Source organism: Caretta caretta, chromosome 1 (assembly GCF_965140235.1).
Source record: "Caretta caretta isolate rCarCar2 chromosome 1, rCarCar1.hap1, whole genome shotgun sequence".
Classification (NCBI taxonomy): Eukaryota; Metazoa; Chordata; order Testudines; family Cheloniidae; genus Caretta; species Caretta caretta.
The window spans coordinates 61,255,682-61,272,268 of NC_134206.1; the positions used below are offsets into that span (position 1 = coordinate 61,255,682).

Below are 16,587 nucleotides of genomic sequence, written 5' to 3' on the forward strand. Positions count from 1 at the left end.
CAGAGCTCTGGCCCCTTGTGTCTGTCCACTAATGGATGCCAAAGATGGCCTCTCTCCTTGCTTATATCTTCAAAAGTTCAATGACTTTATTTAGAGAGGCAACATAAGATAATACAAGAACATAAGAATGCCCATACTGGGTCAGACCAATAGTTATCTAGCCCAATATCCTGTCTTCAGACAGTGGCCTGTGCCAGATGCTTCAAAGGGAATGAACAGAACAGGGAAATGAGAGAGAAATCCATCACCTGTCTAGTCCCTCGGGGACACTCATAGCCACAAGTACTCCTTTTCTCATAGCATAGGGTTGTATATCTGACCATTTTGGCTATTAGCCATTGATGGACCTATCCTCCATGAACTTATACGGTTCTTTCTTGAACCCATTTATACTTTTGGCCTTTACAACATTCCCTGGCAACAAGTTCCCCAAATTGACTATGTGTTGTGTGAAGAAATAGTTCCTTTTGTTTGTTTTAAACCTGCTGCCTATTAATTTCTATTCCCAACTGATAAGGCCTCAGTTGGAGTACTGTATCCAGTTCTGGGTGCCACATTTCAGGAAGGATGTGGACAAATTGGAGAAGGTCCAGAGAAGAGAAACAACAATGATTAAAGATCTAGAAAGCATGACCTATGAGGAGAGATTGGAAAGATTTGGTTTGAGGGGGAGGATATAAGAGTTTTCAAGTACATATAAAGTTGTTACAAGGAAGAGGGTGAAAAATTGTTCTTTAACCTCTGAGGACAAGACAAGAAGCAATGTCCTTAAATTGCAGCAACGAAGGCTTAAGTTGGACATTAGGAAAAATTTCCTAACTGTCAGGGTAGTTAAGCGCTGGAACAAATTACCTAGGGAGGCTGTGGAATCTCCATCCTTGGGGGTTTTTAAGAATAAGTTAGACAAATGCCTGTCAGGCACAGTTTAGTTATTATGTACTCCTGCCTTGAGTGCAGGGGACTGAACTAGATGACCCCTTGAGGTCTCTTCCAGTCCTATGATTCTATTGTTGGCTCATATGCAATTTATCTTTTTCAGCAGAACTACTGGCTAGCCAGTTATTCCACAATTTGTAGCTGTGCATTTGGTCTTTCCTTCCTAAGTGAAATACTTTGCACTTCTCTTTACTGAATTTCATCTTAGTGATTTTAAACCAGTTCTTCAATTTATCAAGGTCATTTTGAATCCTTATATCCTGTCTTCCAAAATGTTTGCAATCCTTCCCAGCTTGGTGTCATGCACAAATTGTAGAAGCATACTCTCCATTCCATTATCCAAGTCACTCATGAAAATATTAAATAGGACCAGACCCAGATGTGACATACCCGACTACAATCCAGACCAGTGAGTAGCTGCGTCACCCCTGCTGTGTGACGTGGGATGCCCTTTACAATGCCTTACTGCTGTAGCAACCAACCTGGACTACTCACAATCAAACAGCCTCCAGCATGCAAGTCACTCCCAGCTATGTCTGTGTGTGCTTCAGCCAGCCAGCCAGCCACCTCTTGGCTGTTACAGCCTTAAAGATTACCAGCATGAGACCCAAATCCAGTCCCAGATTTCTGCCCTCCCCGCTCAAAATAGGCAGCAGGTTCAAAACAAGCAAAAGGAAGTATTTCTTCACACAATGCACAATCAACCTGTGGAACTCTTTGCCAGAGGATGTTGTGAAGGCCAAGACAATATCAGGACTCAAAAAAGAACTAGAGAAATTCATGGAGGAGAGGTCCATCAATGGCTGTTAGCCAGGATGGGCAGGGATGGTGTCCCTAGCCTCTGTTTGCCAGAAGCTGGGAATGAACAACAGGGGATGGATCACTTGAGGATGGCCTGTTCTGTTCGTTCCCTCTGGGGCACCTGGTATTGGCCATTGTCGGAAGACAGGATACTGGGCTACATGGACCTTTGGTCTGAGCCAGTATGGCCGTTCTTATAATCAGCTTCCCCCACATCCATTAGGCCACTAACCCTGTCAAACAAGGAAATTAGATTGGTCCATGGGTGGCACGTAATGCTGCGAGAGGGTGCGGGGTGCACAGATCTGGGTCCCTCTGAAAAACCTCCCCCCAACCATGGGCCCAGGGCTGGAGAAGTTCTCACTCCCTGCTGCGGCCTTTGAGCCGCAGCGGGGGCACAGAGCTTTTTCTGGTCTCGGGCCACAGGGGGAAAGGAACAAGCGGGGGGTGAGGCCGCAGGGGAGGGAAGAGGTGGAATGGGGGCGGAACAGGAGCAGGATCATGGGGGAAGGGATGGAATAGAGTGGGGCCATGAGTGGGGCCGCAGGTAGAAGGGGCGGAATGGGGAGGGGCTCAGAGCTCCAGCCAGGTGAGATAGATCTGCCATGGTCCCAGCCAACTGTGGCTCTCAGCACCCCCGCCCCGGTCAAGGCCACTGCGGGAGGCAAGCAGCAAGTGGGGGTGAGGTTTCGGGCGGAAAAGGCGGGGAGGGGGCTAGCCTCCCCAAGGGAAGCTTCACCCCCTGCCCATGGCTTGGTCCTGCAAACTCAAAACAGGCTTGGAGTTAAAAGCAGTTCTTTTTTCCTCATATATCACGATTAATACAAAGATTTGCAGACCCAATTATGCCTTGTTACATCTGGGCAAGCCCACTGAAGACTAACAGAACCATTCTTCAGCTCCTACCTTGAAGAGTACTTAAAGAAAAATGAGGATTACATACACTACTTTAAGAATTATATATAGACACACAATTTTCAGAAAAACAGTATCTTTTCATCAGGTGGAAGCTGCTATTGATTTTATATTTGTCAGCGGCAACTCCAGTCAGGTGATACAGAGCCGGGAAGGCGGTGGGGCAGATCTTCAGGGAGAATCAAGGCCTAACTGGCCCATGATGCCCCTCTAAACTACACCCAGGAGCTGGTACCTGTTCCAGATGGTGGCTTGTTAGCCAATTAGCAAGGGAGAAGCTGAGTTCTATAAGACTGCCTGCACAGCATAATTAGGAAGCTGCTCAGGTAGGAAGGGAGATCCCAGGTGTGAGGAAGAAGGAAAGTACTCTTCCTATGCAGGGCCTTGGCCTACCAGCTAGGGAGAACCAGAGCTAGCTCCTGTAAGGGAGGAGCCCTGAGTTATGGCTTAGAGGAAGATCCCCAAAGGAAGATGGTCAAGGCACTAGGGCAGGGGGACAGTAGGGGATGCTTGTTGTCATGTCTGGGAGGCCAGCTTTAGGGTGCTTTTAGAGAGACCCAGCAGTTTAGGGCTGGAGAGCTGAACTACAAGAGTAGGAGCAGAGCTGTGGGGTGGTGTTCCAAGGGGGTAACAGAAGAGGCCAATGCAAGCAGGCTAGGCTTCTGGGGTCGGGGGAGCCCTGAGTTAGGGCCTTCAGGGAACAGGAAAAGAAGGCCAGCAGGGGCAGAGCACTGGTTTGTTGTATTTGGACTCCCAGCAAGGGAAAAGCCAGGGGAGCTGACACTCCGACAAGAGTGAGAAAGAACTGAGTTGAGCCCAGGAAGGGTGAAGGAACTCTTGTTTGTCAACTGGGACTCTGAGTACTCATAGGGGGTTTGAACTGTGGGCTTGGCTGGATGGCTGAACCATGGAAGACCCAGCAAGAAGCAGGCAGCCTGCAGGAGGTGCTGGAGCTGAGGATACGAGTGACATTAGGCATTGAGGCAAGGGGGCACACTCCAAGGATGAGTGTGCCCTATAACAGCCTGATTCAAACCCACTGACATCAATGGAAGCCTTTCCTTGGACTTCAGATCAGACCCAGTATCTCAGAACCCAGGAGGGAAAAAAAAAAAACAAAACTTTCAATGCTATTGTAAGGCCAGTTTTAAATCAGCACTTAGTTAATATAACTCTGACCCTAGGAGCACCCCAGTGCCAGATGGTATGGAGCTCCCTAGTATGGAGCAATGAATCTCAGCTGGCCTGGCCAGCTCAGTCCACCTCACACTAAATCCAGTGGGGGCATTTAAAGTCCTCAGAAAACTAATAACTCACTGGTCATTAATATTATGATGTATGTACAATTAACCTGCAAAGAATTATACTAAATGTGCTGGAAATAAGTAACTAAAAATGTCTACACCAGGCATATCAGGAGAAATTGATACATCGGTTTTTCCAGACAAAGGAAAGGGACTGACACTTCAAGCCAAGTGTGGCAAGGGAAAGTGGGCCGGCCTTTTGTATCGTAGACTGCAAGAAGATCATGTGCATTGTAAAAGTCACAAGTGGGGGAGGAGCCAGCAGGGGAAAGGAACTTTATCTGGGGACGCACTTCAGGATTATACATTTCAAATGTTTACTGGACTATAAAAAGGGGGGGGGGGAAGAGGAGATCCCTTAAGTTATCCTTCACCACAGGAGACAAAGAAAACCAAGCACTTCAGGCTATGTAATTGATCCTCAGCCAGGACTAGCCAGCCATGCTGGAAGAATGACTATGGTGAGAACTTTTTTGAACAAAAAATCTACAGTTTATTGCATTTCAGTCTTGGTAGCATATTTTTGCAACTATTTCTATCACTTAAGCCTATGTCTATGTTAATGAACTTTAGTTTTTACTATAAACCAACTCAGGACTATGATTGAAGGAAAGGGTGAGAGAACCCCAGGTAAGTTAACCAGCTGCTGTGTACTGCCTTGTTAAAAGAGTAGCAAAATTGGTAGTTTTGTGGGTGCTACAATAAGCGGGGACTGAGCACTGCAGAAAGATGTCTCTGGGGAGAACTTGGGGCTGGGAGGGTTGTGGAGATCCCTCTGCTATGAGTAACTGGGTGGTGGAAGCCTGGGTGAGACCTGCATGCTTGTAGGCTGTCTGGGCTGTGAGCCACAGCAGAATAACATTCAAGGCACCCAGAGTTGCAGGGCAGGTGGTGATTGAATGCTTTACTGTCCTGGGTGAATCCCAAAGGATCACAATAACCACTTTTAAATTTATCCTTTTTGAAATTATTTAAAAATGTGGTTAACCAACTTATCTTGCAACAATTTTGAACTGAATATCTTTTCTGATTTTTATACACTAGATTGTATAACTTTGTTGTTCTGTACATTTCCTAAATAGAATATATATGTGTAAGAAAAAAAAATTCACATATCAACATTCCTTTTTAAGCATAACAATTTATTTTGCACATGAGTATTATTTACAGAAAAAGGTACTTTTTTTGGAAGTTGTTCAAGTTCAATAGATTTATCCTGAAATAAAATTTTATATTTGCATTATAAAAACATATTTCCTTTGCTATGTGAAAACCTGGTGTTTAACTCTCTGGATTTCTTTATCAGGGCTTTCTTTTGAACTTCGTCAAATCGATTGACTTGGAGGTCCTGGTCTCTGTCAAATGGCCTTCTCTCTTGAGGCTTCTTATCTTCAGCTGCTTTGCTCTTTAATTTTTTATGATGCATATCCATGAGAGATTCTGATCTTTTTGAGTCCTGGAAATAGGGGAAGAAGGAGGGTGAATATTGCAGAATGATGGTGAAACACAGCAAAAACAAAAATGACATAAGTGGTGTTAGAGTCAGGATGGTTATGAGGAATTCCAGAAAAACAAGTTAAGTTACTGGGCAACATGAAAGTAAATGAAATTCAATATAGACAAGTGCAGAGCAACTCAAATTAGAAAAATACACTTTTAAACACAGTTTTAAAATGGGGTTCTTACCTCAAGCTGTCACTGGAGACAAGTGACTATGCAGTTACAGGAAAAAAAAGTACTAAAGCTTGGTCTTAATTCAAGAAAATACTTAAGCATGTGTTTAAATTTAAGCATTTGATTAGGCCACTGAAGTCAATAAGATTACTCTCCTGCTTGAAGTTAAGCACAGGCTTAGGTGCTTTGCTGAATCAGTGGCTCATGTTTTTCAGAACCTGATGCTGCTCTCATACAAGTCAATAGTAAAACTTCCATTGATTTTAAACAGGAGCAGCATCAGTCCCAAGTAGGGGATGCTACACCATCCTCTGAGAGTAAAGTGTGTATGTCCTGCTATGGCTAGCCAGTTCCTTGGAACTCCCATCCCACTGCAAACCTGTGCAAAGGCCTGACACAAACTGGTCTATAAGCAAATCTGCTTGTATCTTTGTCTGTATTTTTAATGACATCTACATGAAGACAAGCTCTTTGTTAAATTCTATTTTTTCTTCTGCTTATTCCCCACCTGTAGTCACCATCTTCTGTGATATCAAACTGTTGCTGTTGAAAATCATTAAATCACAGGCCAGACTCATTCCTGGTGTAATTCCACTGACTTTAATAGTGTTACACCAGAGGACTGATAGTGCCAAGTTATCACTGCAGATGCTAAAACTAAGATATAAAGCACTTTCCATGGAAGCGGCCTGGTAGGAAATCAATGGAGAGAGGTCATTTTCAAATGACTTTTCTTCCTTTTCCTAAGAGTTCTATGCAGAACATTTTTCAAAACATTCTCGGAGGCATCAGCTAACCTTGCACAGTAACGGGTTTCTCGTTGGTAGGGGAGATGACAGAATACAATCTAAAAGAACTGCATTTATGTAATGTTCACAACGGAACCAGGAGCAGGAAATACAGAGAAAATTCAAGACCGTACACTAATAGCTCTGGATCTGTAAGCCCTATAAATCTGAAAAGATACATCACCTAATGAACTGCAAATCAATTATTAAGAGTGCCCCATAAACTCAGTTCTTCTAATATAAACCAAGGTTGCTGTACTCTCAGTTAATTGTTTTCTCTCAAGAGATTTGACTGTCTTCCAGCTGATGGCTGTAAACAAGGGAGAAAAGGAAGGGGCAGCTGTTGGACAGACAATAGCCCATGCTGTGAGACAGCAGTGGGTGGGGGAGGGAAGTGATTGTGAAGCTGATATGAGGCAGATTTTTAATTACCAATATTTGTCCATGAAAACCACAACTGCTTTTGCAGAAAGCAAGGACTATTTCCAAGTAAAAATATTACCCGAAAGGCAGACAATTATGGTATTGATCTCTTAGGCACATCGAGCCTCCTTTGGATGGTTCTGTATTTTAACCTTTCAATTAAACCTGTAATGCTATTTTCTTCCAGGGATGCCTATAATTCAGTGCAGTCTTTTACTGTTTGACTTGAAACTGTCTGTTCCCAGCAATGGAAGTTCTACCATGGGAATCATTTAAATAAAACACAAACTGAAACTCATCTAAGAAAATGCATATAAAAACCTACACACAGACACTATTTTTCAGCAGCAGAAGGGCCCAATCTTGCTCTTGTTGAAGTCAAGGGCAAATTCTCTAATGGCTTAAATGGCTGCAGGTTGGGGCCCCAGAAGAGAAGAATGTAGTGATATCACCATGGAAACCAACAGTGCTAGGAATGAAAAACCAAAAGATAGTAAAGAAGTCAAGGAAACCTAGAAGAAAAAGCATTTTGTGCTTATACTTACATTGTATGAAGATAGCTGCTCAGCCAGTCTCTTGTCTCTCGCTGATAATACAATTTCTTCATCAGCTTTACTTGTTGACTTCTTTGCCTCTTGCATTTCCTGATGAAAGAAAGCAGACTGCAATTATGAGCAGGCAGCATACCTGAAGTAAATGACAAAGAAATCTATATTTTTCTTGCTTAAATATTAGAGGAGCAGGTCAAGATAGAGCTTTGGTGCCTCTGCCCCTCAGGCATTTTTGTTCTGCTTGATAAGAAACAGCCTGGCCACACTGTTCGTTAAATTGATACAGAACAATAGACTTCCCAGGCTGTAGCAGACAGAGATAGAATGTTGTTTAATGTAAGGAAAATAACTACTTTAGGTCTAAAATTTCTGTGTTTGGGAACATAATGAGAGCACTTTTATTAGGTTTTCCCTGCATGGCAGAGGGGAACTTTGAGAAGACCTATAACATATAGACTGTTGATAAGTTTATATGAATGAATAAATAAATGCTCACTTGGGCTTTCCTCTCTCTGTCAGCTGGAGTATCTGTCCAAATTGACTTATCTCCTGATTTCTCATCTGTTCTTCTCTTGAAAGTTCTTGGGCCCAATCCAAAGCCTTTCAATTCTGGTGGAAGCTCAGTCATCCAAGACTCCCTTGAAACTTGCTTGGACCCATCCTTTAAGAAAAAAATTACAATTTATTTATTTTTAACTTTCCACTATGGATTCTTCTAGATAACACTTTCTTAAGCGCTACAGTCATTTAGCATCTTCAATACATATAGATGGGCTTGCTAAAATTCACACAAACCTTTTTAGGACAAGAAAACACGCAGAGTCAAAAGTATTAACTTACGTCATCTGAAGAAGTAAGTTTTTCTTTCATTCGCTGAGCTCTGCGTTCAAAGTCTCTAGTTACATTGGATTCTACTGGTCCTTTTGCAGGCATTGGACCTATGACAGCATCTTCCTCACTGCTATCTGTTGCCTTCCAAAAATAAAATAAGATATCTATCAACCATAATAGGTCACTACAGAAATATTTTTAACTACATAAATTGTATGCTATTGTCTCCCTAATGGTTCATATAAACCCAACTCTTCTCAAACATGCCTGTCACCAATAATTTCTTTCAATATTCAGAAAGAAGAAGTGTATTATAAATAAACATTACTTATACATCCAAGCATTTAAAAGCTGTGCAGTCCCAGCTCTTACTCCCATTGCCTTTAATAGGAACCAGATTATTTCTAATCTCTACACTTCTGAAAGTGTCATCAGTGGTGGTCAGTAGAACTCTTGCCTGAGAGACATTAATAATGCACTTTTTTTAAAGATGTGTAGAATATTCAACATCAAGATATCATCTTTTGATACTCTGCTCACTCTCCTGAAGCTCTTAGTGATAAATGATTATCAGATACAAGTGACATGTACACGTACAACTCTGATATCATGGGCACCAATATATCCTCCATTGCCGCCATCAGCATTCTTAATGTATTGTCATAGGTGTGCCTAGCATTTTACATAGCAAGAAAAGAGCTTAGAATTTAAGCTGATTATAGCAAGACTGGATGTTGGGAGGAGAATAACAGGAAAAGGTGGGGTGGAAAGAAGGAAGGAATACACAGAATACAGTTATGGGATTGCTTCACTGGTACAGCATATGCTATGCTAGTTCCTACTTAAGGTTTGGGTTTTTTTTAAATTCCCTTTCAGCATTGTTTAAAATGGAATTTATATTATTTGAAGGATTGTTGGGAAAAAAGTCAGATCTGAAGAAGGCTGGATGGAGTACAGAATAAAGGGAGACATTCTAGGTGTAGAGTGCTGAATGGGAGATGGCGCAAAAGTTCTTTTAAGAGAAAAGAACTACCATGCCTGCAGACGCTCCAGGTAAACAAAATGAAAATGTATTAGATATTCAATGATTTCATAGAGTTTAAAATCATCAAATTATGGTGTAGACCCGTTTATAAGCCGACCCCCGCTCTTTGATGCGTCACTTTTTTACCAAAAAATATTCGGCTTCTGAACGAATATATACAGTAAGTTAGGTGGAAATGGAAGGACACAGGTTCTGTGAAAGAGACTGGCGAGTGACAAGTGATGAGCTGTAGGAAGTGGCAGAGTTGTGCAAAGCCTTGAAAATGAGAATAAGGAGTTTGACGCTGATGTAAAGGTGGGGCCTGTTAAGTGGGACAGATGCATTCAAGTGGCAGAGGAGAGTGATGGTATCTATTGGTAACCTACAAGGAAACAGCAGGGTTGGCATAGTCCAGAGGAGCGAGCTTGAGTGGAGAACAATCTGGTGTTGGTAGGGAAGTAACACAACCACTGTGGGCAAGGCTACCTCCTACTAGAGACAGGGGCAACAACATGACCAACAGTCCTAGGTACCCCGAGAACCATCCCAATAGACAAAAGTGTCCCCACCTCCAGTCGATAAGGAAAACCACGGACCCAGTCTGGATATTTTGTAAAGGAAGACGTGGCAGGCTTTAGACACCCCGTGAATGTTGGAAGGTGTCACGGAGTGTGGGGGAGTCCAGGCCCTGCACCCCTCTTCCTGGGATTCACTGCGACTCTCAGCCAGCCAGTAAAACAGAAGGTTTATTGGACAATAGGAACACAGTCTAAAACAGAGCTTGTGGGTACAATCAGGACCCCTCAGTCAAGTCCTTCTGGGGGGCAGGGAGCTTAGACCCCAGCCCTGGGGTTCCCTGCGTTCCACTACTCAGCCCAAAACTGAAACCAAACCCCACCCCAGCAGGCTCTCTCCTGCAGCCTTTGTCCAGTTTCCTGGGCAGAGGTGTTACCTACCCCTCCCCTTCCTGCTCAGGTTACAAGCTCTCAGGTCTCCCACCCCCAGTGAAACTCCCCTGCCACATTCCCAGGTCAACACTCCCACTCCATGCTGCGTCACATCTCTTCCCCCCCCTTCGAGACTGAACTGAGCAGGGTCACTCTGACCAGTGACCTGGGGAGTTCAGGGCCCCTTCTCCGGGACAACGCATCCACTATCATGTTGGCACTTCCCTTTGCAAGGACCACGTCCATGTCATAGTCCTGCAGGAGCAGGCTCCACCTCAGGAGTTTGGCGTAGGCTCCTTTCATCTAGTGCAGCCAGGTCAGGGGAGAGTGGTCTGTGTACAGGGTGAAGTGTCGCCCAAAGAGATATGGCTCTAGTTTCTTGAGGGCCCACACCATGGCCAGGCATTCCTTCTTGATGGCCACGTAGTGTTGCTCCCGGGGTAGCAACTTCTTGCTCAGGAACACGATGGGTTGTGTCTCTCACTTTTCATCCTCCTGCATTAACACCGCCCCCAGTCCCGTGTCTGAGGCGTCGGTGAACACCATAAAGGGCTTGTCAAAGTCTGGGTTTGCCAGAACTGGGCCACTGACTAGAGCCTCCTTCAGCACCCGGAAAGCCTCCTGGCACTGCGTGGTCCAGACCACCTTGTCTGGCTTCCCCTTCTTGCATAGCTCGGTGATGGGGGTAGCTATGGCACTAAAGTGGGGCACAAACCTTCGATAGTATCCTGCCAACCCAATAAAGGCTTGGACCTGCTTTTTGGTGTGGGGAGCAGGCCAGTCTCTGATCACCTCTGCCATAGCTGGTTCCGACTTTAGGTGGCTGCTCCCCACCCGATAGCCCATGTAAGATACTCCAGCTATCCCCACCTTGCATTTCTCAGCTTTTATGGTCAGCCCAGCCTCCTGGAGTCGGTCCAGCACTTATCTAACCTAAGACACATGGTCCTCCCAGGTCTGGCTAAAGACATAGATGTCATCAATATACGCCACGGCAAAACTCTCCATCCCCCTTAATAGCTGATCTACCAGGCGCTAGAAGGTGGCCGGCGCTCCCTTGAGGCCGAATCATAGAATATCAGGGTTGGAAGGGACCTCAGGAGGTCATCTAGTCCAACCCCCTGCTCAAAGCAGGACTGATCCCCAATTAAATCATCCCAGCCAGGGCTTTGTCAAGCCTGACCTTAAAAACTTCTAAGGAAGGAGATTCTACCACCTCCCTAGGCAACGCATTCCAGTGTTTCACCACCCTCCTAGTGAAAATTTTCCTAATATCCAACCTAAATCTCCCCCACTGCAACTTGAGACCATTACTCCTTGTTCTGTCATCTGCTACCACTGAGGACAGTCTAGAGCCATCCTTTTTGGAACCCCCTTTCAGGTAGTTGAAAGCAGCTATCAAATCCCCCCTCATTCTTCTCTTCCGCAGACTAAACATCTCCAGTTCCCTCAGCCTCTCCTCATAAATCATGTGTTCCAGTCCCTTAATCATTTTTGTTGCCCTCCGCTGGACTCTTTCCAATTTTTCCACATCCTTCTTGTAGTGTGGGGCCCAAAACTGGACACAGTTCTCCAGATGAGGCCTCACCAATGTCGAATAGAGGGGGACGATCACGTCCCTTGATCTGCTGGCAATGCCCCTACTTATACATCCCAAAATGCCATTGGCCTTCTTGGCAACAAGGGCACACTGTTGACTCATATCCAGCTTCTCGTCCACTGTAACCCCTAGGTCCTTCTCTGCAGAACTGCTGCCGAGCCATTCGGTCCCTAGTCTGTAGCGGTGCATTGGATTCTTCCGTCTTAAGTGCAGGACTCTGCACTTATCCTTGTTGAACCTCATCAGATTTCTTTTGGCCCAATCCTCCAATTTGTCTAGGTCCCTCTGTATCCTATCCCTCCCCTCCAGCGTATCTACCACTCCTCCCAGTTTAGTGTCATTGCACCCTCAGCAAGTTTGCAGATCTACACCATCCTCCAGATCATTTATGAGGATATTGAACAAAACTGGCTCCAGGACCGACCCTTGGGGCACTCCACTTGATACCGGCTGCCAACTAGACATGGAGCCATTGATCACTACCCGTTGAGCCTGACAATCTAGCCAGCTTTCTATCCACCTTATAGTCCATTCATCCAGCCCATACTTCTTTAACTTGCTGGCAAGAATACTGTGGGAGACAGTGTCAAAAGCTTTGCTAAAGTCAAGGAACAACACGTCCACTGCTTTCCCTTCATCCACAGAGCCAGTTCTCTCATCATAGAAGGCAATTAGATTAGTCAAGCATGACTTGCCCTTGGTGAATCCATGCTGACTGTTCCTGATCACTTTGTTCTCCTCTACGTGCTTCAGAATTGATTCCTTGAGGACCTGCTCCATGATTTTTCCAGGGACTGAGGTGAGGCTGACTAGCCTGTAGTTCCCAGGATCCTCCTTCTTCCCTTTTAAAGATGGGCACTACATTAGCCTTTTTCCAGTCGTCCGGGACTTCCCCCGATCGCCATGAGTTTTCAAAGATAATGGCCAATGGCTCTGCCATCACATCCGCCAACTCCTTTAGCACTCTCGGATGCAACGCATCCGGCCCCATGGACTTGTGCACGTCCAGCTTTTCGAAAGGCAGGGTCAGGAACTCAGAGCCCCAGAGGGGTTATAAAGGCCGATTTCAGCTAGGCATCTGCATCCAGCGGCACTTGCCAGTAGCCCTTTGTAAGATGGATATGGTGGTAAGGCACCGAGCTCCTCCCAATTTGTCTAGGAGTTCATCAGGCCTGGGCATGGGGTAGGCATCAGATACAGTGATGGCACTGAGCTTCCAATAGTCCACACAGAACCGGATCGACCCGTCCTTTTTGGGGACCAGCACCACCAGCGAGGCCCAAGGGCTGGCAGATGGCTGGATCACCCCCAAAGCCAGCATGTCCCTGACCGCTCTTTCCAGGTCCTGAGCAGTTTTCCCTGTGACTCGGAAGGGGGAGCATCTTATCGGCGGGTGCGATCCTGTCTGCACCTGGTGGACAGTCAGATTAGTGCGTCCAGGCTGGCTGGAAAACAGCTGTTGGTATGGATGCAGCACCCCCGTGATCTCAGCTTGCTGGGCAGGGGTTAGCTGATCTGAGAGGGGAATTGTTTCCAGGGGTGAACCAGCTCTGGTCCCAGGGAATAGATCTACTAAAGGGTTATCTCCCTGCTCCTCCCAATGTCCACACATGGCCAACACCACATTCCCTCTGGCATAATATGGCTACATCATATTCACATGGTACACCCAGCGGTGGTGCACCCCGTTAGACATCTCCACCACATAGTTTACCTCATTTAGCTGCTTGACAACCTTGAAAGGGCCCTCCCAGGCGACCTGTAGTTTGTTCTTTCTCATGGGGATGAGAACCATCACCTGATCCCCGGTGGCGTAGGCACGAGCCTGCGCTGTGTGGTCATACCACACCTTCTGCTTCTTCTGGGCTCTGGCCAGATTCTCCCTGGCCAGGCCCATGAGTTCAGCAAGTCTCTCTCGGAAGATCGGGACATACTCCACCACTGACTCTCCATTGGGAGTGGCCTTCCCCTCCCATTAGTCTCTCATCAAGTCCAGGGAGCCCCTTACCCTCCTTCCATATAACAGTTCGAAAGGTAGACTCCTGGGGTACCTCCCTGTACGCGAACAGCAGGTGAGATAAGTACTTGTCCCAATACTGCGGATGCTGGTTCATAAAGGTTTTCAGCATCATCTTTAGCATCCCACTGAACCCCTCCACCAGCCCATTGGACTGGGTTTGATAAGCTGAGGCCCAGTTGTGCCGGACCCCACATTTCTCCCACAAGCACCGGAGCAGGGCTGACATGAAATTGGATCCTTGGTCTGTCAAGACTTCCTTGGGGAACCCCACTTGGCTGAAAATGGTAAGGAGCGCATCTGCCACAGTGTCTGCTTCAATGGAAGCTAAGGGCACTGCCTCTGGGTAGCGGGGGCAAAATCTACCACCACCAGAATGTATTTCTTCCCTGACTGGGTTGTCTTGGGGAGAAGCTGCTTTCCCCTTGTCCCAGGCCTTCCCCACCCTCTGACAGGGGTCACAGGATCGGCAATACTGCCAGACAGTGGTAAAGACCCCAGGCCAGTTAAAGTTCTGTAGCAACCTCTGCCGGGTGTGCCAGATTCCCTGGTGCCCCGAGAGGGGGATGTCATGGGCCAGGTACAGTAGCTTGCGGCGATACTTCTGGGGGACCACCAGCTGCCTCCTGATCCCACAGGACTCCACTTCCCCTGGGGGAGCCCATTCTCGGTACAGGAACCCCTTCTCCCACAGAAACCTCTCCTGGCAACCTCTCCTCATGGTCTGTACCACACTGAGGTCTGTCAGGTCCCTGAGCTTCTGCAAGGAGGGATCTTTCTGCAACTCGGCCTGGAACTCAGCGGCTAGGGAAGGGATGGGGATCGGTTCCCTCTCATTGGCTGGGTCTGAGGCCACAGCCTCTCCGAGCCATGCCCCTCGGTGCTCCCTCCCCACCAGGGTAGGGTTCTGTGCCTCTGGTGTAGTACCCTCCCCAAGGTCGGGGCAGAGTGCCCCTCGCCAGCTCTGGCTATGGGTCATAACCAGGGCGGTCTGGGGGTTGCTTGGCCAGTCCTCTAGGTCCCCCTCCCTCATCAAAACCTCAGTGGGCAAATGGTGGTGTACCCCCATGTCCTTGGGGCCCTCCTGGGCCCCCCATTTCAGGTGTACCCTGGCCACGGGCACCTTGAATGGGGTCCCACCCACCCCCGTCAGGAAGGGCACTGTTCATACAGTTGCTCCAGTACAATTAGGTCAAGCAGGTCCTCTTTAGCTTGGGCCCCAGCTGTCCACTTGCGGGCATATCCCTGCATTCAGTTGACCAGTTGTATGTATGTAACCTCAGGCGTTTTACGTGACTCCGGAACCTTTTCCAGTACATCTCAGGGGTCAGCCCAAACTCACGGAGCGGGGCCTTTTCGAACAGTTCGTAGTCCCCGCCTCCTCCCCTTTCATTCGGCTGTACACCTCCACGGCTTTGGGGTCCAGTAAGGGGGTGAGAAACTGGAGCCTGCCTGCAGGGTCAACCCTGTGCATCTCACAGGCATTCTCAAAGGCTGTCAGGAAGCTATCTATGTCTTCCCCTTCCTTACGCTGGGCCAGGAAGCACTTATCAAAGCTCCTTACAGTCTTGGGTCCCCCCAACTCACCGCAGCCGGGTCCCCACTGCTCCTCAGCCTGGCCAGCTCCAGTTCATGCTGTCTCTGCTTCTCTTCATGCTGCCTCTGTTTCTCCTTCTCCTCCTGCTGACGTTGCTTCTCCTCATGCTGACGCTGCTTTTCATGATCCTCCAGCTCCCTCATTTTCAGCTCCCTCTCCCATTCCAGCCAACTCCACTCCAGTGATGGGGAGCTCTGCCGGGAGGATCTCCTGCTGGCTGCCAGGGTCAGGGTGCCCTCAGTATTCGCTGGACTTCCCCCACCCCTCCCCTAGACATAGGTAGGAAGGGTCTCGGGATGTCCTTGGCAGCAGTCTGACCCCTCCCAGCCTGGTCAGGCCCCAGGGCCCACGCTGCGTCCATCGGGCGGCTTCCCTCAGGGACAGGGATCGGGTCATCCAACCGATCCTTCTCCTCCAACTGGGCAATCAGCTGTGCCTTAGTGGACCTCCCAATGTGCAGCCCCCTCTGCCTGCACAGCTCCACCAGGTCGCTCTTAAGGCATTTAGCATACATATCCCTGCTGGCCACTCGCAGGCCTGTGCAGCTTTCCATGGTTTTCAGGAAGAACCCCTAGGGTGCCAGTCCTTCTTGAAGTCACCTCCGCTTTGCCCCTAGGACCGCTCGCTGCAATCCCCCCGGGGACCCTGTTACTGCAAAAGTCCTCTCTGGTCACACACTCTCAGGGGTTAACCGCCCCCTGAAACAGTCTCTCTCTGAATCTTCAGCACGCTTGGTCCCCGTCAATCCCCCTTAATTTTACTGTTCCCCAGTCACTTACTGCAGGAAGCGCCATTCACGGGGTGCAGTACATCCCACCTCTGCCACCAGCTGTCACGGAGTGTGGGGGAGTCCGGGCCCTGCACCCCTCTTCCTGGGATTCACTGTGACTCTCAGCCAGCCAGTAAAACAGAAGGTTTATTGGACAATAGGAACACAGTCTAAAACAGAGCTTGTGGGTACAACCAGGACCCCTGAGTCAAGTCCTTCTGGGGGGCAGGGAGCTTAGACCCCAGCCCTGGGGTTCCCTGTGTTCCACCACTCAGCCCAAAACTGAAACCAACCCCCCCCCCCCCCCCAGCAGACTCTCTCCTGCAGCCTTTGTCCAGTTTCCTGGGCAGAGGTGTTACCTACCCCTCCCACTCCTGGCTCAGGTTACAGGCTCTCAGGTCTCCCATCCC

At 47.6% G+C, this 16,587-nt stretch overlaps 1 protein-coding gene across 4 annotated transcripts in view; it reads right to left on the reverse strand.

The window, feature by feature from the left end:
* Window positions 1-5,077: 5,077 nt before the first annotated feature.
* The window catches only part of GPALPP1 (GPALPP motifs containing 1), a 36,832-nt gene continuing 25,322 nt past the window's right edge, over window positions 5,078-16,587 (reverse strand). For all 4 annotated transcript variants that reach the window (XM_048850774.2, XM_048850755.2, XM_075128604.1 and 1 more), the window contains 4 exons: window positions 8,233-8,364; window positions 7,889-8,053; window positions 7,387-7,485; window positions 5,078-5,412 (listed from right to left, as the gene is read on the reverse strand). In XM_048850774.2, coding sequence (XP_048706731.1) covers window positions 5,197-5,412; window positions 7,387-7,485; window positions 7,889-8,053; window positions 8,233-8,364 — 612 coding nt within the window. In that variant the 3' untranslated portion in view covers window positions 5,078-5,196. The remainder of the gene's footprint in view (window positions 5,413-7,386; window positions 7,486-7,888; window positions 8,054-8,232; window positions 8,365-16,587) is intronic.